General features: G+C 48.4%; 1 protein-coding gene across 2 annotated transcripts in view; it reads left to right on the top strand.

Annotated features, from left to right (window-relative positions):
* Positions 1-446: 446 nt before the first annotated feature.
* Positions 447-24206, top strand: part of MDC1 (mediator of DNA damage checkpoint 1) — a 42245-nt gene continuing 18485 nt past the window's right edge. Inside the window, exons 1-14 of one of the 2 annotated variants that reach the window (XM_053378642.1) lie at positions 447-543; positions 801-940; positions 3909-4382; positions 5404-5497; positions 7515-9022; positions 10656-10736; positions 12121-12207; positions 14090-14557; positions 16635-16702; positions 16798-17349; positions 17795-17929; positions 19989-20171; positions 21211-21339; positions 23497-23607. In XM_053378642.1, coding sequence (XP_053234617.1) covers positions 802-940; positions 3909-4382; positions 5404-5497; positions 7515-9022; positions 10656-10736; positions 12121-12207; positions 14090-14557; positions 16635-16702; positions 16798-17349; positions 17795-17929; positions 19989-20171; positions 21211-21339; positions 23497-23607 — 4029 coding nt within the window. In that variant the 5' untranslated portion in view covers positions 447-543; position 801. The remainder of the gene's footprint in view (positions 544-800; positions 941-3908; positions 4383-5403; positions 5498-7514; positions 9023-10655; positions 10737-12120; positions 12208-14089; positions 14558-16634; positions 16703-16797; positions 17350-17794; positions 17930-19988; positions 20172-21210; positions 21340-23496; positions 23608-24206) is intronic. The other variant, XM_053378641.1, reaches the window with a different exon arrangement.

The following is a 24206-nucleotide window of genomic DNA, read 5'->3' as shown; positions in this document are numbered from 1 at the left end:
AAGAGAGCTCGCTTCCCGGGCAGCAGGTCCCCGAAGATCCCAAAGTGATCCCCTTTGGGGGGTTTTTAGGGGTACACAACAGCCTTTGCGCTTCCCCTAACCCCTCGCGAAGACCGAGCCTACCAGGAAGTGATAAAACATAACATTTATCCTTTATTTTTGAATGTGCAACATTCACTTCCGTATCCGGGCGCGGGCGCGCGCACACACACGGCTCCCGCAGTGTAACCGGAAGCTGAAATCTTTGTAACTCTATGGTTGTCGTGCCTGTGTGGCCCTCTAGCCCGACGTTTCTCCTCTCTGTGGTCATTCTCTTCTTGCCTCCCGGGCAGGCGGGGGAACCGTTTAACCCTCTCCGTTCTCCCTCCCCCTGATGAACAGACCAATGGAGAGGAGGAGAGCTTTGAAGTGGCGGCGCGGCTGACCAATAGAAAGCAGTCGCTTCCGAGAGAGGCGGGACCCGCATGCAGAGAAGTGAGCGCTGGAGCCCAACTCCTGGGGCTGCCGCTTGCAGAGACTTTTGTCCCGCGTTCGGTTTTAGGGGTTGGTTCGCTTGAAGCTGTTTGCAGTGCGGTTTATTGGGGGGGGGGCGGATAGAAATGTGCAAAAAAAAAAAAAGTTGGGAAAATGGGTTTGCGGGTAGGGTGGAAAATCGAGGGCAGGGGGCGGCAGAAAATGGGTCGGGAGGGGGGTTTCTGCAGGGTCAGGATCAGTGCAGCTGAGATCTGGAGAAGGGGGCGTGTGTGTCTCTGTGTGTCTCTGCCACGATGCGAGGTTATGGCTCCTTTTGTCTCTTGCAGAATGGATCTAACGCAGCGTTTGGTCTGGGATGAAGAAGGGGATCCTGACTATTCCTCCGATGGGGCTGGCGACTCTGAGAAGCACCCCAAGCCCGTGGGGCGCTTGCGGCTCCTGAGCAGCAAGTATGGTCCCGAGAAAGGTAAGGACGGTGCCTCTTAATCCTGACCTCCGGTTGCAATTTTCCTAAGAAGCGATCAAGCCTTTATTTTCCTCTGCTGCGTTTGATTGGATAGATGGCTGTATTTCAAAGGCTGGGTATGAAGGGTTCTGCATCTCTGATCTGTACGAGGAGCCATTTCTATCTTGAGATCTGTGTGAAGAGAGAAAGAGAAGGGATGCAAATTAAAACCAGCCCTTGTCTTGTTGGATCCTGGGGCGCTCAGTTCCTGCCAAGAGAAAAAGGAGTTTTGCTGATTACTGTCAGTGTGGGTTGGTTTGTGAATAATATAAAGTTACTCCTTGGCAGTGGGGCATCGGAAGGAGGGCCAGTTTGAACAACAGAGGGGCTGCTTCCATAGGTTGGCATCTTTGCCATCTGCCCATCCCAACCTACCTGTGAATAATTCTGCTGCTCCTCCCACTGGCAGTAGCCTAGGGCCAAAACACACTGCTCCACATTCATCCCTAATTTGATGTTGCCTTCCTTTGAATTTGTCATTGTAAACTTACTTTCAGAGCTCATCTTGACTAAAAAGCGAGCAATAGCAGTTCGCAATACATGAGGGTCAAATGCTTAAGGTTGTAAACCTGAGTTTGATTAAACTGGGAGTAACCTGAACGCAGGTGGCGCTGTGGGTTAAACCACAGAGCCTAGGACTTGCTGATCAGAAGGTCAGCGGTTCGAATCCCCGCGACGGGGTGAGCTCCCGTTGCTCAGTCCCTGCTCCTGCCAATCTAGCAGTTCGAAAGCACGTCAAAGTGCAAGTAGATAAATAGGTACCGCTCCGGCGGGAAGGTAAACGGCGTTTCCGTGCGCTGCTCTGGTTCGCCAGAAGCGAAGCTGTATGCCGGCTCCCTCGGCCAATAAAGGGAGATGAGTGCCGGTCGGCCACGACTGGACCTAATGGTCAGGGGTCCCTTTACCTTTGACCTGAACTTAGCATCCAGCTGCATCAGTTTCTGCATGGGTTAACCCTTTGTTGATGGCTTTGCTAAATTGTCTCTTTTTGCGTTTCTTTATGGAAATTTCTACACCTTCCTTCATCCACCAGAGAGGCTGTGATTTTTAGGGTGTGCCAGAGTTGCTAAATCCCATTGATCATGGTGTGATTTACCCTTGGTTATGTAAACAATTCAGGTGTGGTTATACCTGATTAATGGTTCATATAAATAGGCTTGCCTCTGAACAGATGGATGAACACAGGTGGAGGTTTGAAAGTCAGGGACTTGTGGGTTTGTTGGTGGAGTTTTATCCTGCCTTTTTGTTCAGAAAAGTGGTCAGGGTGCCTTAACCTGCTTAAGCACTTTTTTGAAAATATTTTTTATTTGCTTTTCCAAATTTTAAAAATTACAATAATATCACAGCACATCCACAATTAGAAGATTCCTCCGAATCTCTGGACTTCCCACCTTCCCCTCCATGGGTTTCTGTTGTTAAACCTTTTCTACTGCATCTTTTTTCAATAATCCATGTTTTTTATAACTCCTTTATGTCCATAGTTCTTGTTACATTACAAGTGTTGTAATAATAATAATAATAAATTTTATTTATTTATACCCCGCCCTCCCCAGGGCTCAGGGCGGCTAACACCAGGTATAAAAACAGTTGATTAAAATACAACTTAAAAATAAGATTAAAATACAACATTAAAATGCAGCCTCATTTCAGTAGAAACTCAAATAAAAACCTTTTTTGGGATGAAAATGTCAAATCCTGCTAATGTTTTCAACTGCTTACAGTGGTCTCCAAGATAAATTATATCCCCCCCCCCATTCCTTATTAAAGTTTTGATCTTCCTGGTTCCGGAGCTTTCCAGTCAGTTTTGCCATTTTGGCATAGTCCAACACAACCTGCTTAAGCATATAATCAAAATATTGAGGTAAATACACAGAACAGCAGCTGTAAGCAATTGAAACAAACCAAGAGGGAGCTAAAAACTAAATTAAGAACTAACACCAATCGAATAAAAAGAACTGCCTAAATAACAGAGTTTGGTGGAAAAACAGGATTGGAGTGGGCAAAATGAATCTCCTGGATTGTGGAGAGCTGTGGTTCCTAGCGCTGATCATATTGAAGGACGGACTTGGAAGTTGGTTGAGGGCTGACTTCAAGCACTTTCCTGATTCACTAGGACGAGTGTGCAACTTATTGGAAGTACTTATGGAGAATATATGCTACTCATAAAAGGCAAGGCTTTCCCTGTACAGAAGAGAACAAGGGAGGGTGTGTTAATATTTCAGAGAACTTGTTTCCTTCTTGGGATTCCTACTACGTAACGGCTACTTCTTGGTTTTCATACGGAGCTTCATTGTGGAGGTTGTGTGAATAGGTAATCCAAAACTGCACACCCCTTGAAATCTGGTTGGCATCAGTGCGGATACCATTTTGGTGTCGGGTGACGAAAACATAGCTTCTGGAAATTATGCCCCGCTGAGCTATCTTTGATACGCCAGAGTTTATGTGTATTTTTATTTTATTGGCCTAGGGTAGTTATTTTATTGAAGTTATTACTCCCTGCCAGGGACGCGGGTGGCGCGGTGGGTTAAACCACAGAGCCTAGGACTTGCCGATCAGAAGGTCAGCGGTTCAAATCCCCACGTCGGGGTGAGCTCCCGTTGCTCGGTCCCTGCTCCTGCCAACCTAGCAGTTCGAAAGCACGTCAAAGTGCAAGTAGATAAATAGGTACTGCTCCGGCGGGAAGGTAAACAGCATTTCCATGCGCTGCTCTGGTTCGCCAGAAGTGGCTTAGTCATGCTGGCCAGATGACCCGGAAGCTGTACGCCAGCTCCCTCGGCCAATAAAGCGAGATGAGCTCCGCAACCCCAGAGTCGGCCACGACTGGACCTAATGGTCAGGGGTCCCTTTACCTTTACTCCCTGCCCTGAGTTCTTTGGATGGAGGGCAGGATATAAATATTTTCCATTGATAAATCAATTAATTCTTCTAGATTTCTGGATCTACCCTGGGGAGAATGTCATTGGCCGTCTGGAAAGCTGTCAGGTCTGTTTGCCCACCGCATCAGTTTCCAAAACTCACGCTGTGATCGAGGTTCCTTCCCACAAGGGACCCCACCTGTTGTATGACCTGGGAAGCCTGAACCGCACACGCCGGCAGCGCATGGTGTTAATCCCACATGTCCGATACAGCCTTCAGGATGGAGACGCTCTGCTCTTTGGGGACGTGGGGTGCCAGTACTTTGTGCTGGTCCCGGATGGCGCCGATGAGTCGCTCGATGAGTCCGCGGAGGTGCCACCTACACAGAAGATTGTGGACGTTGGTGCTTTGGCCATTGAGGAGACACCTGCACCGGGGAAGCGGATGGGCTTTGGAGGAGTCCTGGTGCAGGATTCCGACAAGGAGGAAGATGGGGAGGAATTAGTGAATGGGGCAGGCAGGAGCCGACATCTCCCAGCAAGTGATGGTAAGTGGGTGTTGTGAAGGCGGGGGGCAATCTGCCATACTCCCCGCCTAGCATGGTGGATATATATATATATATATATATATATATATATATATATATTAAGATTTTTAAAAATTTAAATCAGATTTTTTAATTTATTTAAATCAGATTTTTAAAATAAAATGCTTTTGGAGGAAAAATCTTTCTAAAGATAGTTTTCTGTTTAAGTTACATTATAGTCTGAAGGCTATTCATCGGGAAATAAGGATTTGTTTTAACTTTTTCATGTGTGCTAAAACTCAAGTCTGTTTTTTTGTTTAACCACATCAGTTAACAAAAATGGATACGTATACTATAATGTTATTGCTTTAGTTAAATACCTCTTGTGAACATTTCGTGTTGCGTTTTTTCGGGTTAAGAGCGCGTGCGCATGTGCAGAAGCGTTCTGTGCAGTTCGCGCATGCGCAGAAGCGCCGCTCTGATTACGGACTTTTCGGGTTGTGAACAGCACCCCAGAACGGATCGTGTCCACAACCAGAGGTACCACTGTGTGTGTGTGTGTGTACCGTATTTTTCGCCCTATAGGGCGCACTGGCCCATAGGACGCACCTCATTTTTGGGGGGGAAATGAATAAAAAAAAATTATTTCCCACCCCAGCCGCGGGGCTGGGGAAGCCCGAGCTTCCCCCGACCCCAGCCCCCAGAAGAGGCTGCTATCCACAAGCCTTGCGAGCCCGGCGGCAACTCCCGCCAGGCACGCAAGGCTTGCGGATAGCTTCCTGAAGCCTGGAGAGCGAGAGGGGTCGGTGTGCACCGACGCCTCTCACTCTCCAGGCTTCAGAGTAAGCCTGCATTTGCCCCATAGGACGCACACACATTTCCCCTTCATTTTTGGAGGGGGAAAAGTGCGTCCTATAGGGCGAAAAATATGGTATATATATGAGACATATTGATTCCAAACAATTTGTTTAGGTTTGTTTAATCTGGAGTTTCCCCATCCCTGCTGTTCCTGATTCTTTAAATTTCCTGTCTTCCCCACTAGGGTCAGATTCCTCTATCAAAGATGGTGCTGGAAGATGCTCCGCTTTGGGTTCCTCTGTGTTCTTCTCTCCCTCTGCTACTGTCGTGCCTGAAAGGTAATGCCTTTTTCTAGCTGCCTTTTCTCAAGGGAAGCAGGCCTGGTATATGGCAGTCCCTGCAGAAGAAATAGGGTGCGTAAGCATTGTGGGAAGGATTAAACGTACCCATGGACTGATCCGTGGTTCATAGTGACAGTAGGAAGAAATGGAGCCTCCATGTCCAGTGATGGTATATCTTCAATTAGCAGACCCTTGGAGGCGTCAACAGCGGGTGGTGTTAATATTTTAATTAGTGCTAAAACACATTCCCAGTTACATATATATTTCTAAACCTTTGAAATGCTCCTTATATGAAAGAGTGTTAAGAGTAATAGAGCACAATTTATTTTTAAAAGTGGGGAATATTTTTGCTCGCTGCCATTTTAGTACAGGCAACCCCCCCCCCCATTTACATGCATTCATTATGCGCAACGGCCCGTGCAAGCATTACACCAAACCCGGAAGTAACCCCAAAATGTCACAAAAATGGGTGGAACGGACCATGAGCGGAACAAGGTTTGCAGGCTTTTCCAATAGTGTTTCAGATATATGGAATTTCACTTAAACTTGCAGGGCCTCCGAACGTAACCCCTGCGTACTTGGAATTGCCTGTATTGTGTCTCTCTCCTCATCCATCACTTCCAATCTATACTTGTAATAGCAACAATATGATAAATACTATGGATTTCGAAATAGCACTAAATGCCCTGTGGCCCCCACCTGCCTTGCAGGGTTTTTTTATTTTCCTGGCACATTTGCTGCCTCTGACAGTGGAAGTAAAGGTAAAGGTACCCCTGCCCGTCAGGGCCAGTCGTGACCGACTCTAGGGTTGCGCGCTCATCTCGCTCAAGAAGCCGGGAGCCGGCACTGTCCGAAGACACTTCCGGGTCACGTGGCCAGCGTGATGAAGCTGCACTGGTGAGCCAGCACCAGCGCCGCACACGGAAACGCCGTTTACCTTCCCGCTAGAAAGCGGTCCCTATTTATCTACTTGCACTTAGGGGTGCTTTCGAACTGCTAGGTTGGCAGGAGCTGGGACCGAACGACGGGAGCTCACCCTGCCGCGGGGATTCGAACCGCTGACCTTACAATCAGCAAATCCTAGGCACTGAGGTTTTACCCACAGCGCCACCCGCGTCCCGGAGCACATTTGCTGCCTCTGACAGTGGAAGTAGACATCCATAAAGTCCACCGAAAAAATAGTAATAATTATTTCCCAACTACTCTGGGTGGCTTCCAACAGGATATTAAAAAAATGATGAAACATCAAACATTAAAAACTTCCCTAAACAGGGTAGCCTTCAGATGTCTTCTGAAAGTAAGATAGTTGTTTATTTCTTTGACATCTGGTGGGAGGGCGTTCCACAGGGAGGACGCCGCTACCAAGAAGGCCCTCTGCCTGGTTCCCTGTAACCTCACTTATCACAGTGAGGGGACCGCCAGAAGGCCCTCAGAGCTGGACCTCAGTGTCCAGGCTTGAACAATGGCAGTGGAGACGCTCCTTCAGGTATACTGGGCCAAGGCCGTTTAAGGCTTTCAAGGTCAGCACCAACACTTTGAATTGTGCTTGGAAATGTACTGGGAGCCAATGCAGGTCTTTCAGGACCAATCTTAAATGGTTTCGGTGGCCGCTCTTACTTTATCCACCACATAAATCTGTTAGATTAATTGACTAAGACATGAGTAGACAAACTAAGGCCCGGGGGCCGGATCCGGCCCAATCGCCTTCTCAGTCTGGCCCATGGATGGTCTGGGAATCAGCATGTTTCTGCATGAGTAGAATGTGCCCTTTTATTTAAAATGCATCTCTGGGTTATTTGTGGGGCATAGGAATTCGCTCATCCCCCCCCCCATATAGTCTGGCCCCCCACAAGGTCTGAGGGACAGTGGACCGGCCCCCTGCTGAAAAAAATTGCTGACCCCTGGACTAAGAGATCTCTAAATGGGTCAGAGCCCCAGGTTGTACAGTAGAGGGAATCTGACGATTTGCTGAGAGCTTTAAACCACTCCCCCGCATGTTATTTGTACCCTGCAGTGATGAAGAGAACGAGGAACCGTCTGGCAGCGAACCGCCTTGTCCATCCCTGCGCCTGTTCCTTGAGAGCCAGGATGGTACCCCAAGCCAAGAGGGGCATCCTGTCCAGCCAAGAATTACAGGGACAGGAGTGAAGTCCGGAGACTCGGCACTCCCATCGAAGCCAAACTTCGTCAATTCCCACCAGGACAGCGATACAGGCGTGGAGGATGAGCTGAGAGCGGGCAGCACCCCTGAAACGCCAAAGTCGGGGGGCCTGAGGGAAGGTGGCTGGGACTTAGAGGTGGGCAGCGACACGGATGAGGAGGAGCCGGCGGTGGGGACTCCAGACGCTAGCTGTTGGAAGAGCCACCAAACGGTGAACATCGCCACAGATGTGGAGCGAGGAGAGAGCCCTGGGGTTGTGGGCTTGCAGGCGCACCGACCAGTTGAAAATGGAGACAGTGACACCGATGCAGAGGAAGGACTGGAGAATCCAATTGCTGCATCTCCCGGAGGCCTTGATCCCTGTCCCGTAAAGGAGGGGGTTGTCTGCAAAGGGGCCAAAGGTGTCGCGCATCCCGGGGGCTGCTGCCAGCCCAATGAGAAAGGGAGCGGTGACAGAGATGGGGAAGAGACAGGAGCTAACCCAGATGTGCATGGAAGTAGGACCAAGAAGCCTGCTTTCGAGGAGGACAGCGACACAGATGTGGAAGACCCGTCCCTCGACGTGGAGGATCCAGCTGGGATTACAAAGACCCACGAGGCTGCAGGGGACAGCGGTGGCGATACAGATGTGGAGATGGCTGACTTGGCGCTGGAGAATTCAAACGTTGCTCACAGCCCCCGTCCGTCAAGCTGCAAGCCCGTCGGGAGAAACGCAGGAGAGGTCTCCATCGAGGAGGCTGCGTTGCCGGGCAACAGTCACCCGGGCAACGGTGTAAGGGATGGTCCTGATGCTGTAGGGGAGAGAAAGGAGCCTGATGCTGAAGCCCAGAGGGGTTGTGAAGCTGCCAGTGGACAGGCCAGCGGTTTAGGTGGGAAGGAGCTCTTGGGGAAACCTGAGAGTCAACACTTGGCTGGTCTCTCTGTTGACAGTGATACAGATGTGGAAGAGGAGGAGGAGGCTGGGAATCCAGATGTGGGCTCAAACAAGGACCATGCAGCCACTGGGCTCAGTGAAGGATGTATCCCTCTTGAGAAACCAGATGTTTCTGGTCCTCAGGAGATCTCCAGAACTGTTGAAGGGGAGGACGTCGACACAGATGCGGAAGCGACGTCTCCATCCCACAAGGAATCTGTGGCTGAAGACAGCGACACGGACGTGGAGGGAGAGGCTGAACCGTTGCCCAGGAAGCCCTCGGAAGAGCAAGACACGCAGCTGGTCGCCGTGAAATCCTGTCCGAATGGGAAGAAGTCGACTGGCTCCACGGTGGAAGCAAGCGTCGGCCGTGAACCTAGCAAAGAGGATGAAGATACAGATACAGAAGGAGAGGAGCCCCACCCAGGAGACGACAGCAACACTGATGGTGAGTATGAAGTAAAGCAAGGCGAAAAACTGGATCTCTCGTTCGACTTGGAATACACCTGAGATGCAGTACCAGGTTTGCGCTTGTGCAGTTGTCCTGAGCAGGGCCTTGCAGAAACAAGGTGCCCTTTAGATTCATTTTACAGTGGTACCTTGGTTCTCAAACTTAATCCTTTCCGGAACTCCGTTCCAAAACCAAGGCATTCCAAAACCAAGATGCACTTTTCCATAGAAAGTAATGCAAAATGGATTATTCCATTCCAGACTTTTAAAAACAACCTTTAAAACAGCAATTTAACATGAGTTTTTCTAATGAGTCCACTGCTCTATAAAATGAAAGCAGTACTGCAGTCACACAGTCAGTCGGTAGCTGAACTGGGTTCCACACAGTCACAAAAACGCAAAATAAATAGCAAAAGCAGACCTCAGCGTAACACTCAAAACGAAAGTGTGGCACTCAAATCAAAAGCGTAACACTCCAAACGGAGCACATTCGACTTCCGAAAAAAGGTCACGAACCAGAACACTTACTTCCGGGTTTGCAGTATTTGGGTTCCAGGTTGTTTGAGTACCAAGGTGTTTGAGAACCAAGGTACCAGTGTATTTTATTTAGACTATTTCTGTCCTGCGTTACAGGCCCCAGAGAGGTGTCTATAGGGAAGCAGGTTTGTTCAGGCAGCATCTTTTTCCTCAAATCCTTGCTTTTCCCTCAGCAGCTCTGAGCCAGGTGTGGGGAACCTTTGACCTTCCAGGTGTTTCCAAACTACAGCTTCCTGCATCCCTGGCCGTTGGCCATTGTACTCATGGCTGCTGAGGGTTGTTGAACAAGCTGTGGTGGGCCAAAAGTTCCCCATGCCTGCTTGGAGCCAAGGGAGAGGGGCTTGGCAGCTGCAACTCTATACTACTACTACTACTACTACTACTACTACTACTACTACTACTACTACTAATTTAGTAGTAGTAGTAGTATTAATACCCCACGCATCTGGCTGGGTTCCCCCAGCCACTCTGGGCGGCTCCCAACAGAATATTAAAAACACAACAAAACACCAAACATTAAAAACTTCCCTAAACAGGGCTGCCTTCAGAGGTCTTCTAAAAGTCAGATAGTTGCTTATTTCCTTGACATCTGACAGGAGGGCGTTCCACAGGGCGGGCGCCACCACCGAGAAGGCCCTCTGCCTGGTTCCCTGTAACCTCATTTCTTGCAGTGAGGGAACCACCAGAAGGCCCTCGGAGCTGGACCTCAGTGCCCGGGCTGACGGATGGGGATGCTCTGAGCTCTGTGCAGGAGCAGTGCCTGCTTGGGTGTCGCGTTCACAGGTAGGACCCTCCAGGAAAGGCGGCAATGCTGAGTGCTGGTGTTCAAGTCAGCAAGTCCTGCCTTCTGTCTTGGATACTCCATTGCATTCCCCCTGGCAATCAGTCAGCGTTACTTAACCCACTGAGTGTGTTCTGCCCTCACTGGATTATTGTTTTTTCATTTCCTAAGGGCTGTTTGCACTTGAGCCAACCTGATTACCTCCCACTTCTGTGAGAGTGTTGCCATTTTGGCCTACTTATGCATGGCACCCCCGCCTTCGACATCAGAAATATAAGGTTCATTCTTCTCCCCTTCCCTTCTTATCCCACAGAGGAGCCTGACCTGGCTCTCCAGGACACTCAGTGTTTCTTGCCTGTCAAGACCTCCTCTCCTGTGGCTGCAAAGGCGAAAGGTAAGGAGTTTTGCAGGATTCTGAGGGAAGCCCGTGGCAGCTGTCACAGGTGTAGTGGTTGAGAAATCTGGCTTCCCAGGGGAAAACCTGTGAGACCGCGTCTGGCTGCTATTTGGGCCTTAGCTTATAAGTACCAACACTGTCGTTTCTAAGCACTGCAGTATCAGTGGGGGGGGGGGAATGTAGAAAAGAGAGAGGACCTTGACTGTCAAATACCCCCCACCCGCCAGAGGAAGGTACATCTGGCACTCATTAGCCCCAAGTTAAAGCCTTGTTATTTGGCCAAGCATTTTCTCTTATATTTTTATCTTTGTTTCATTGCATTGGTTTGTGTTACATAGGGAAGGCCTGAAACTCTGTGGCAGGACACCTGCTTGGTACGCAGAATGTCCCAGTTTCAATCCCCCGGGGGGGGGGGGGCTGGGAGAGTCGGAGATGCCTGAGAGCCACTGCCAGCCTGTGCTGGCAGCACTGAGCTAGGGAAACCAATTATCCGATTCTCCACAAAGCAGCTTCCCTATGACACGTTAGATTTATTTGTGTCAGTTTTTGGATGAAGATTGGGGCAGGGGGAAGAGGTATAGCTTTTGTGTTGGGAGAGGAGGAGTGCAGAGCCTAAAAGGGGGGGTGTAAACTTGTGGTGGGGGAGGTTTGAAGATTTAAAGAGAGAGGGTCCTCTCTCTCTCTCTCTCTCTCTCTCTCTCTCTCTCTCTCTCTCCCCCTCCCTCCCTCTCCCTCTCTCTAATTCTTATTAAATTTTCTGTTTTACAGTTTAGAATATTCATTTAAACAACCTTAAAATATCAGTGACACCCCTTCTTCTCTTTCCATGGTTCATTTTGCATTACATAAATGCCTGCATATTTTATATAACTAAACCGTTACTACTTCCATCAAAACTTATTTACGCTGTTGAATTTATCTTAATGCTGCCAACGTTTTAAAGTGTACACAATTTCCCCTCATATATTCAGTAAACATTTTCCAATCTTCTCTAAACGTATGTTCTTCTTGTTCTCTTATTCTATACGTTAAGTCCGCAAGCTGCGCATATTCCGTCAGTTTAAGTTGCCATTCTTCTTTAGTTGGGACCTTGCTAGTTTTCCATTTTTGGGCTAACAAAACACGGGCCGCCGTAGTGGCGTACTTAAATAACCTTTTTTGACACCTGTGGATTTCTGTCTGAATTATCCCCAACAAAAAGGACTCTGGGTTTGTTTGTTTTTTGGAAAAGTGCTTTTAAACATTTTTTTCAGTTCATTATAAATTATTTCCCAATACTCTTTTACCCTTTTACAGGTCGGCCACATTTATATATATATATATAAAATGGATTCTCTCAAAATGTTGAACACCTTTCCTGTGTTTTCCACCCTCCACCCAGGTGCCAATTGTGCTCTCGAAGAGGCGGCTGCAAAGGCATTTGTCTTTCAGTCCCCCTCTGTGCCATGCAGACTCCGGGCTGCGAAAGGTGAGTCCATCTTGACCCATGTCCACACGGCAGCCTCTTCCCCGCAGTTGTCCAGATGGACTCTTCCAGACTGCGCCACTTGCCTCAATCCTTATAGGCTACATGACCCACCATTTGGTCCAATGGGGTTCAGTACCGAATGTCTGGGCCTGCCCTGATTGGCTCTGCTGGCTGGGACTGATGGGTATAAGGAATCCAAACTTTGGAGGGGTGGTTTCAGGCCTGAGGGGCAGCAAAGGGAGAAGGGGCGGCGTGTAAGGGAGCAGTAGTTCTTGCTGAAAATCTCATGGCATAAACTCTTGTCAGCTTGTCCTCTTCGTCAGCTCTCTTTGAATTGTCCCTATCTGCATATCTATATATATATTCATTTCATTTCCTTCTGGCTTCACTTACAACGCCCAGTTTTCTTACCACCAGGAAAATATATTTTATAAATGCATGTAAAGAGATTTGCACAGATGAACTGGGCATTAGCCTGTGAAAGATCGTAATAAAATTTGTTGGGTCTGTCCTTCCTTCCTTCCTTCCTTCCTTCCTTCCTTCCTTCCTTCCTTCCTTTCTTTCTTTCTTTCTTTCTTTCTTTCTTATTTTCACACACACAATTGTTTGCATTAAACCATAGTCCATATCAATACATTTATGGGGTTCCCTGAACCCCCGGGCTCCCCCCCACCCCTCCCATGGCTCCCAAAATTTATATTCCCTTTTTCCCCCTGCATCTAATTATATTTATCTAAATTATCACCCTTTAATTTTATCCTTTGTCGTTTTAAATTACAAGTATTATGTCAATCCTGCTAACATTTTTAAGTGTTTACAGTGTTCTTTAATATATTCTATAAAGTTATGCTATTCTTTGTTGAATTTATCATCATCTTGGTGCCTGATCTTCCCAGTCAGCCTTGACATTTCCACATAGTCCATCATCTTCATTATCCATTTGTTGGGTCTTTTCAGTTGCTGCAAGACTCTTAGTCGATTTCCCCACCCCACCCCGTCATCACACTAGTCAAAGAGCCACTTTAAAAAGCACATCCGATTTATTTCTATAAGGCTGTGATGAGAGGATTTAAGGGCTGAGAATTAGATGTGGCCAAACTACATCTCCCATCAACCCCAACAAGCATGGTCAGTGGTCGAGGCTGTTGGAAGTTGTAGTCCAGTAACATTTTGCAGGCCAAAGATCCCCCATCCCAATAATAATAATAATATTAATAATAATAATAATAGTAGTAGTAGTAGTAGTAATAATTTATTTATTTATTTATATCCCGCCCATTTGGCTGGGTTTCCCCAGCCACTCTGGGCGACTTCCAACAGAATATTAAAATACAATAGTCTATTAAACTTTAAAAGATTCCCTAAACAGGGCTGCCTTCAGGTGTCTTCTAAAAGTCTGGCAGTTGTTTTTCTCTTTGACATCTGGTGGGAGGGCGTTCCACAGGGCGGGTGTCACTACCGAGAAGGCCCTCTGCCTGGTTCCCTGTAACTTGGCTTCTCTCAGTGAGGGAACCGCCAGAAGGTCCTTGGTGCTGGACCTCAGTGTCTGGGCAGAACGATGGGGGTGAAGACGCTCCTTCAGGTATACTGGGCCAAGGCCGTTTAGGGCTTTAAAGGTCAGCACCAACACTTTGAATTGTGCTCGGAAACGTACTGGGAACCAGGGTAGGTCTTTCAAGACCGGTGTTATATGGTCTCGGCGGCCGCTGCCAGTTCACCAGTCTAACTGCTGAATTCTGGATTAGTTGTAGTTTCCGGGTCACCTTCAAAGGTAGCCCCACGTAGAGCGCATTGCGGTAGTCCAAGCAAGAGATAACTAGATTAGAGTCAGGGGAGAATGAACACTGTGTTGGGATTGCCTCTCTTCTTTCTCTCCGCGTAGAGAGCAGCTCCTTTCTGAATGACGACGACTCGGATGCTTACACGATGGAAGCCACTCAGCCATTCTGCCAGGACCCTGGGCGGCTCTTGGAAGACCCCACTCAGGACTTTCTTGGCAAAGAGGAGGAAGATGCAGAACTAATCTTGCCGCGTTCGTCCGAGCAGGCAACGCAGATGGTAGTTTCAGGGTCGGCCTCTAGGGGGCAACAGGCGGCCAGCCTCCCAGGGACCAGCACTCCACAACTGCCCTGTTCTCAGCCTGCATCGCAGCCAGTGGGGGGCGCTGCTTCCCAGGAGCTCAAGCAGGAAGAGGAAGCCCAGCTGATCCATGCAGGGCAGATTCCTTCTGTTGACAACAGTCAACCCTCAACATTGGCCGACGAGGTCTCCGGGAGCCCAAAACAGGAGGGTGTGACAGCCCCCGAAGGTGGAAGCAGTGATGTGAAGTTAGAGGCACAGAACGAGGCAGGTGAGCGGTAGGGATGGCTGGGGAGTGTTTGGTCATCCAAAAAAGGTCTAATAATAGAATCATAGAATTGTCGTGTTGGAAGGGACCACGAGGGTCCTCTAGTCCAGCCCCCTGCAGTGCGGGAATCTTTTGCCCAACGTGGGTCTTGAACCCAGAACCCCGGGAGTAAGAGCCCCAATTGCAGATATGGTTGAGACACTGCTTATTGTCATCTGGCTTTCCGTGACAGCAGACCGCCACCCCTCTTGCTCTCTGGATAGTTCCTCTTGGAATTGCTTCCTTGCGTGTGAGTTGTGTATCTTTCTCTCTCTGTGTATATTAAATAACCACCACCAGCAGAAGCCCTTAGGTCCCAGGGCAGGCTTTGACAATCAAAAACAACAATGCCCAAACCAGGGTAAATACATACAATCTCCAGAATTGGGTTGGTCCTTAAAAATATAGTGGTACCTCGGGTTACAGATGCTTCAGGTTACAGACGCTTCAGCTTACAGACTCTGCTAACCTAGAAATAGTACCTCGGGTTAAGAAATTTACCTCAGGATGAGAACAGAAATCGTGCAGCGGCAGCAGCAGCAGGAGGCCCCATGAGCTAAAGTGGTGCTTCAGGTTAAGAACAGTTTCAGGTTAAGAACGGACCTCCAGAACGAATTAAGTTCCTGATCCGAGGTACCACTGTACGTCAAAAGTCCGAGTAAAGAGGGGTTTGTTGTATATATGAGAGTTGCGTGGATGGTAGGGAAGGGGTGAAGTAGCACATGGCTATTGCAGGGAAAGAGCGCTGTGCAAGGCTGCTCGGCGTTTTCTCTGGCTCCATCCATTTCCTCTTGGACAACAACCCTTCATAGGGGGTGGGGGTGGGAAACCCCCCTATTTGTTCATTGGAGGATTTCTTAAGGGTCTGTCATGCGGGAGCTGGCCCAGTCTCCAAACAGCAGGCCCAGTGGGGCTTAGCAAGGAAACTGGCGGTGGCAGAGGCCAAACCATGGCGGGTTTCCATTTGTGTTCCTGCAAATTAGGAATAGCTGATGGGCCTGGGAGGCTCAACTCTATGTGAATCCTCTGGGAGGGTCGAGCCAGGGTTTAGTGGGGTTCATGTTTTGGAACCAGAGATCTTCCAGGAAAGGAGTGGCGGTTCCTCCAGTTGGCGCTGCCTCCTGGTGGCTGGAGTGGAAGTGTTAGGATTGATTGAATTTTGGCAAAATTAACTGCTATAATAAGAAATCAGTTGAATCAAAAATTTAAAAAGGAGTGGAAATATTTTGAGGAATATATGGCAAAATATTGCTCAAAAACAGATATGCTAATATGCCTAGATTAAAATGTGAAGTACTGGATGGAAGAAAAATTAGTAAGGAAAGATAATAAGAATATGTAGATGATTTGAGAAGGTTGCAGAATGCAAAGATTATTGTAAATTGTATAATGTGGAGGAAATCGAGTGGGGGTGGAGGGAAGTGGGAGGAGGGAGAAAAGAATAATATGATGGATTGAGGAAATAGAAATGTAAATGTATGGGAGGATGGGGAGGAAATGGTGTTGGCTTTGGTATATCTGTATTGTAAAGTAATATGTGAAAACCAATAAAAAAGAAAAGGAAAGAAAAGGATTGTCCTACTCTCATGTAGGACCCTGGCAGAGACACATGCCTGACTGGCATGTTCTCTCCCTCCTGGTCGGTCGTTTGGGAGCTTCAAAAGCCTTCTCCAGCGACTGATACCAAGAGGCATCAGCACACTTACGATCCTGCAGAGTATTTGCAGTTTGTAACAGAACTCAGTAGCTCAGCATTTTGGCTAATCTACTTTATTTACATATAATACACAGAGCATTCTGCTTTAGCTCCTTCCTCTTTCTCATCAGACAGCAAAGAGAGAAAGATGAAAGAACAGTAGTTCCACTTTCCAGAACATGGTAATACCCAAACATCCTGCCTCCGTCACTTCCCACTCTGTGGAATGAAAACATACACCGTTATGTGATAGACAACAATCTCATGACTGCAAACACAGAGCAAGAATCCTAACAGGAAGTTGCGCCACTGAGCTTAAGGCTTTTCACTCTGCTTCTTCCCTAGCTCCTGTTGACATTCAGTTGGAAGAAAGGAGCTCGGCTCCGGCAGGAGAAGCGAGGAATTCTGAGCAGGTGGGCTTGGGCTTGGCCACTACAGTCCTTCATTCCTCCCTCCCTGAATTTCTCCGCATAGCTCCTGTAGGCCTTAATCGCTCTTCATATTACAGGTGCAACAGGAGCCGGCGGCCTCTGCTGTTGTCCCGCGGAGGCGTGGTCTGCGGTCTGCCAGCAGTACTGTTTCCCCAGCTCCTGTTCCAGAACGACCAACCCGTGGCCGTGTGGGATCTGCTGATGCGGGCGAGTCCAGGGAACCGGCAGCCCCTGTCGCCAGGCGCCAGGGGCTGCGGCAGCGGAAGAAGCCAACCCAACTTATGGGAGAACCGGAAGAGGAGCCGGAGCAGTCGGAAGAAGAAGGACCGAGCCCCGGCAAGAAGACCAAGAACAGGGAACCGGCAGCCGCCCCGCGTCAAGGCCGAGCCAGGGGCTCGCAGAGGAAAACGGGGGCCGCCATCAGGCTTCAGGAAGGGGCGCCAACAGCCATAGACAGCCCTGGCCCCCGGGAGAGGACAAGGCGAGGGAAACAGGGAACAGCAGTCAAGCCTGCGGAAGAACAGGAGGCCCCGCGCCTGAGGACACGAGCAGCCAGCAGGCGGTCGAGCTGCTCTTCAGTGAGCGTGCCCAGCCCAAAGGATTCTGGGAAAGAAGCCAAACCTGGGCAGGTGGGTAAGGGAGCAGCAGGAGGAAGAAGGTCATTAGTAATGCTATTGGATGAGGCGGTCTCATGCCTGGTCTTAAAGATGACTGGTTAAATTGGATTTGGCCTTTTCAGAATCCTGTTGGGCAGCCTGTTCTGAAAACAAAGCCAGATCCATGAATGCTGGGCGGGTTTCAGAACCCTTTCCACACCTTTCCTGTAGGGAAAACGCTCCTTTGCTGAGCTCCCAGTAAACCCGGCTTAGCCTTGCCTCCCGTGTGAATCCTCCTGGCTCCGGTGTGATAGTCCATGGTAACCTGTAGGCAAGGAGAGTTGGGCCTTGACAACCAGGAGGCGGGATGTCCGGTGGCGGGGAGGGGCTTGTGAGCCAAAGGATTGGCTAAGACGGCAAACTTCCTCCTCAGTGTGACCCTCTGCTCATTTTTTTGCTTGCCCCCCCTTCTCCACAGGAGCCAGCGCAGTCCACTCCGTCCTCAGGAAGGAGGTCCCGGAAGCAGAGCACAGAGAGCAAGCCAGCGGGAACAAGAAGCCAGCCCCGGAGGCAAACCCAGGACTCGGGGGTCTTGGGCAGTCCTGTCCCAAAGGTACTGCACACACGTGTTGGGATGGAGGAAGGGGTTGAAGGGAGAACACCGTGAGTGGGCGAGCTCTGGGATCTTAGCGTCTGGCACCCTCAGCAAGGAAACAGTAGCTTGTGCATATTTTTTAAATTTTATTTTTTTCATATATGACTTTTTAATCCAAGCATCCACCTTCTGAACTCAAATGGAATGTAAACAGGGGAAAGCTATCAATATTTTGTAAAACCAGTAAGTTCTTAACTACTTTCATAGAAATATTTTTAAAAAGATGGTTTTTGTTACAGTCAAACAGTAATGAAGACCCATTGCACAGTTTATAGACAAGCCAACAGTACTGAGCTCAAAGGCATTACCTCTGATGATGACTAGTTTGTTTTAATCCAAGATGACATTTGCAGAGATAACACGGACAGTACATCAAGACTTTGAAATGTCCAGACCATTTCATATTTGTACAGAAACATGCAAAATGCGATATGAAGTTTTGCATTGTTTGTGAGCAGTTTTCTTGCGTGCAGCACAATAAACGTGTGAGCACAATCTAGCCTAGGGTTCAGCACTTCTAATTTCACAATGATTTTTTTTGTGGGAGAATTAAGCATGTGCTTCAGTTGTTTAATGCATGTATACGTTTTTGGCTAGCTGCAGACCTTTCAAAAATTTGCAGGGGTTGTGCATATTGAGAGCTCCCTCACTTCCCTCTTAGGGCAAGTGACCCTTTGCCTGTCCTTGCCTATGGCTGTGGTCACCCCACTGTCTCGCTTGGGCACCCCCATCCTCAGCAGATCTGTATTCCAGCTGAGGAAAGGGTATCACTTTCTCTTCTATTCATTGGACGAGTAATTAGATGACCAGGGACGGGGAAATTTGCATCCCCACCATAGCACTGGGCTCTGCCAGCCCCAGTGCTGTGTGTACTGCATTTTTTCATTTATTTTGCAAAATCAGTGGGTCTGGGCTGGGGCATAAAAATGGCCTTGGTGAGGGCAAATGGGGCCAGGGTGGTCGGCCGCCCCCTGGTCTAGACACAAGGGAAGCAAGAGAAGAAGGGGAGGGGAATCATAGCTGGCTAGATGGGGAAGAACAAGTTGTTGCTACACACTTGATCATGTGGCCCTTGGCTTTGCTTCATGTGGGCCACGAGGAGGGGGGAAGCGGGATCAGGGGGTGGCAGAGGGAGAGGGAAAATAGGATGGCCGGAAGAGAGACAGAGAAAAGCCCTTTCTCCATCCACTTTTCGCTCTGGCTCATGCTCACTGCTGGCTTCGGCCTTCCGTTGGCCTGTACCCCTTAGGCAGTGTTTCTCCAACTTGGGTCCCCAGTTGTTGTTGTTGGGCTGCGGCCCCTGTCGTCCCTGACCACTGGCCCTGCTAGCTAGGGATGATGGGAGTTGTAGTCCAACCACAGCTTGGGGACCCAAGTTGGAGAAACACTGCCCTGAGGGAACATGGAAAGAAACAGGGCAAAAAAAAAAAAAATCGCTGCCCCACCACCCCGGGGATGGCTGGAGAGGTGAAGTTGTGGCTCTCCAGATGTTGTTGGCCTTGTTCCCATTAGGCAATATCTGAAGGGGCATCAGGTTCCCCATCCCTGATGTGGGTTTGGGAGATAATAGTGCCAAAGGGGTCACAGAAAATGTCTTGGTCTGTTCTTTTCCTGTCAGTGTTGGATTAGGAGCCCAATCCACAGGTCACTGAGTGTGACAGGAAGCTTATCGGCAAACCGTGCCTCGGCTTCTTGGGTCACGTATTTGTGTTGAGCGAAGACACACAAAGGGAATTCATTGGAGACCGTGGCCCAAGTTTTGCAGTAGCCTTTCCCCAAGATGTTGTGGGACTACAACTCCCATCGTCCCTGACCACTGGTCCTGCTAGCTAGAGATGATGGGAGTCGTAGTTCGACAGTATTTGGGGGACTCAAGCTTGAAAAAGGGCTGTTCTATAGGGTTTGAGAAGCGTGGATTTGAATGGCTTGACACTGGCTGCATGCTGAAGGTTGGGGTTATATTCCCCCCCCTCCGGGCCCAGTGACTTCCCTTTCCTTCTCTTGCTGCCCCTCCCAGGTGCTGTTCATGGCGGGGACCGGCGAAGAAGGGGAGCACATTGTGACGGAGCTGGGCGGCTCCTTGGCAGAGTCCGTCTTCGACTGCACCCACCTGGTGACGGACCGCATCCGGCGTACGGTCAAGTTCCTGTGCGCAATGGCGCGGGGCATCCCCATCGTGACCCTCAGCTGGCTGGAGAAGGTGAGCTGCTTCACTTGCCTCTCTCCCAGAATTCTCTGGGGCAGGGTTAGCCACCAGGGGGCCTTTCCAGTGCCAGTGGACTCCAACTCCCATCAGCCCCAGTGGTCAGACATGATGGAAGCTGTAGGCCAACCATATCCATAGCCATTGACTACTTCTGTTCTACAGCAGGGATGTACCACTCCTGCAGCCCAGGGGGTGGGGGGTGGGCAGTGACATTTCATTCTCCAGGGAGCAGTCAGGGAGAGAATACTATGTATTGCTGCCTTTGATGACTGATCAGGCTCCATAGCAGTGATCTGAAGGAGCGTCTCCATCCCCGTCGTTCAGCCCAGACACTGAGGACCTTCTGGCAGTTTCCTCACTGCTAGAAGTGAAGTTGCAGGGAACCAGGCAGAGAGCCTTCTTGGTGATGGCACTCTCCCTGTGGAATGCCCTCCCTTTGGATGTCAAGGAGATAAACAACTATCTGACTTTTAGAAGACATCTGAAGGCAGCCCTGTACAGTGGTACCTCGGGTTACAGATGCTTCAGGTCACAGACGCTTCAGGTTACAGACTCCGCTAACCCAGAAGTAGTACCTCGGGTTAAGAACTTTGTTTCATGATGAGAACAGAAATTGAGCTCCGGTGGTGCGGTGGCAGCAGGAGGCCCCATTAGCTAAAGTGGTGCCTCAGGTTAAGAACAGTTTCAGGTTAAGAACGGACCTCCAGAACAAATTAAGTTCTTAACCCGAGGTACCACTATATAGGGACATGTTTAATGTTTTATTACATTTTTATATATCTGGCTGAACGATGGGGTGGAGGTGCTCCTTCAGGTATACAGGGCCAAGACCGTTTAGAAGGGCCATTGGCTTGATCCAGCAGGGCTCTCCTTGTTTTGGTGAACCAACGAGCAGTTAGTATCATGGTAGGGCCTTACGCCTTTCCGCAGTTGACTGTGTGTGGCTGCCTCCTTTAAGGGGAAGGGGGGTGGTTCTTCAGCGGTTCTCCCTGCCTATTCTCCAACCTCCTTCCCACGTTTTCCCTCCTCGCAGAGCCGGCAGAACTCCTTCTTCCTGGCCCCAAACAGCTTCCTCGTTTCCGACCCCGAGAAGGAGGAATACTTCCGGTTCAAGCTCTCCGCGTCGCTGCAGAAGGCCCGGCAAGAGGGAGGCGTGCTCCAGGTGAGGTTACGGTTAGCAGCCTTTGCCTTGGGCCACGCCCACAGAACTACCTAGCCCAGGTATGCACGGCAAAGTGGGCAAAGGATTTTCCCCAACCCCAGAGCTGTTGGAATGGGGTTTGAATTTTTCTCTCAGATGTGCAGCAGGAACCCCGTCAGGGAAGAAACTGATAACCTGTAAGTTTAAGGTCCCAACCAAAGAAGAGTGGCAACTTAAGCTGACAGAGTATGTGCAGCTTGCAGACTTAACATATAGAATAAGAGAAGAAGAAGAACATTCGTTTAGAGAAGATTGGAAAACTGTTTTTAATATACAGTGGTACCTCAGGTTACAGATGCTTCAGGTTACAGACGTTTCAGCTTACAGACTCCGCTAACCCAGAAATAGTACCTCGGGTTAAGAACTTTACCTCAGGATGAGAACAGAAATCGCGTGGCGGCAGTGGGAGGCCCCATTAGCTAACGTGGTGCTTCAGGTTAAGAACAGTTTCAGGTTAAGAATGGACCTCCGGAACGAATTAAGTACTTAACCTGAGGTACCACTGTATGGGAAATAACTGTGTACAGCTGAAAATTCTGGCAGCATTAGGATAAATTCAACAGTGTAAATAAGTTATGATGGATGTTATAACGGAATACTGAATGGTATAGTTTCTGCAAAATATGTAGGGATTTATGATATGTAAAATGAACCATGGAAGGAGAAGAGGGCAAGTCATTGATATCTTAAGGATGTAAAAATGAGTACTTTAAAGGGTAAAACAGAAAATTTAATTAAAAATTACAGTGGTACTTCGGGTTACAGACACTTCAGGTTACAGACTCCGCTAACCCAGAAATAGTACCTTGGGTTAAGAACTTTGCTTCAGGATGAGAACAGAAATTGCGTGGCGGCGGCAGCAGGAGGCCCCATTAACGAAAGTGGTACCTCAGGTTAAGAATGGACCTCCAGAACAAATTAAGTTCTTTAACCCGAGGTACTACTGTATATACAAAAAAAAAAAAAGAGGAAACTGATAACCCGCCCACTTCTTGTGGGTTGTAAGGCCACAGCAAATTGGCACCATGACACCGCTTCCCTACAGTTCCTTGGGGGGTTGGGGGGCAAGATCCCCTTTGGTAGGTCCACTGCCCTTGAAAAGTTTTGGGAGAAGGCATTCTCTGCGGCAGGCCCTGAGTAGTGGAATTTCCTCCCCACAGAGGAGTGTTATAGTATTAGGATGAGGAGATGTAATGCTAAACCGCCCCTGAGGTAACGGTGGGAGGCAAAATACAGCACGAAGGCTCAGAATATGCCTTCCAACTTTCAGAGGAGCAGCCGTATTGGTCTGTTGCAGGAGAAACAACCTAGAGCCTTGCTAATCCCTTTAAAGACTAACACATTTCATTATGGTGTCAGCTTTCTTTCTTTTTTCTTTATATTTTCAAATTTATACATTTCATTAGTTTTACAATCAATTTAACATTTCAAAATTTGACTTCCTTCCCCCTCGTTCTGCGGTTCCTTAAATTCATTTTTTCCTATCTTCTGCATATCCAAATTCATTTAACTTACTCATTCCTTTATCTACTGTAGATATATACTCTTATAAAACTGCAAGTTATTACATTAATCCTGCCAATGTTTTTATCTGTTTGCAATTCTGTCAATATTCAATAAACCATTTCCATTCTTTTATAAAAAGTTTGTTATCTTGATTTCTTATTCTTCCAGTCAGTTTCACCATTTCTGCATATTCCATGAGTTTTTGTACCCATTCTTCCTTTTCTGGGACTTCTGCTTCTTTCCAATTTGGAGCAAGTAACATTCTTGCTGCTGTAGTAGCATACATGAATAAATTTCTATACAATTTAGGTAGTTCTGTCCCTATAATTCCCAAAAGAAAAGCTTCTGGGGTTTTATTTTTACAAATGTGAATAAAGTTCTATACAATTTAGGTAGTTCTGTCCCTATAATTCCAAAAGAAAAGCTTCTGGGGTTTTATTTTTACAAATGTTATTTAAAACAACTTTTTCAATTCATTATATATGATTTCTATGGTGTAAGCTTTCATATTGAGTCGCAGGCACAATCCAATTCTGGCTCAACCCTTCCTCGCTAATCTTCGGATTCCCGTGCTCCTTTGACACACCACAGACCTGTCTCTTTCCCTTCCAGGGCTACGAGATCCACGTTACGCCTAACGTCAACCTGGAGCTGGAGGACATGAGGAACATTGTGCAGTGCGGCGGTGGCAAGTTCTTACCCAGAATGCCTCGAGCCTACAAGGTGAACCGTGCGTGTTTACATGGCATCCCGTGGGGTGCTGGCAGAAAAGCTGAGGCAAAAGGAATACCTGAGAGCGAGACCTGACTCTCTTTTTTATATAAATTTTTATTAGTTTTTTTAACATACCATTTCCAACAGTAATTAAACATATTTTTACATCCTATTCAATATTTTGACTTCCGTCAGTCCAGTCTGAAAATTTTCCAATCTAATCTCTTAGTAAAGGTAAAGGGACCCCTGACCATTAGGTCCAGTCATGACCGACTCTGGGGTTGCGGTGCTCATCTCGCTTTATTGGCTGAGGGAGCTGGCGTACAGCTTCCGGGTCATGTGGCCAGCATGACTAAGCCGCTTCTGGCGAACCAGAGCAGCGCATGGAAACGCCGTTTACCTTCCTGCCAGAGCGGTACCTATTTATCTACTTGCACTTTTTGATGTGCTTTCGAACTGCTAGGTTGGCAGGAGCAGGGACCGAGCAACGGGAGCTCATCCCGTCACGGGGATTTGAACCACCGACCTTCTGATCGGCAAGTCCTAGGCTCTGTGATTTAACCCACAGCGCCACCTGCGTCCCATAATCTCTTAGTATACATTTCTTA

Source organism: Podarcis raffonei, chromosome 2 (genome assembly GCF_027172205.1).
Source record: "Podarcis raffonei isolate rPodRaf1 chromosome 2, rPodRaf1.pri, whole genome shotgun sequence".
Classification (NCBI taxonomy): Eukaryota; Metazoa; Chordata; class Lepidosauria; order Squamata; family Lacertidae; genus Podarcis; species Podarcis raffonei.
The sequence above is the reverse complement of the archived record's forward strand: the minus strand, read 5'-3'. Positions and strand labels throughout refer to the sequence as shown.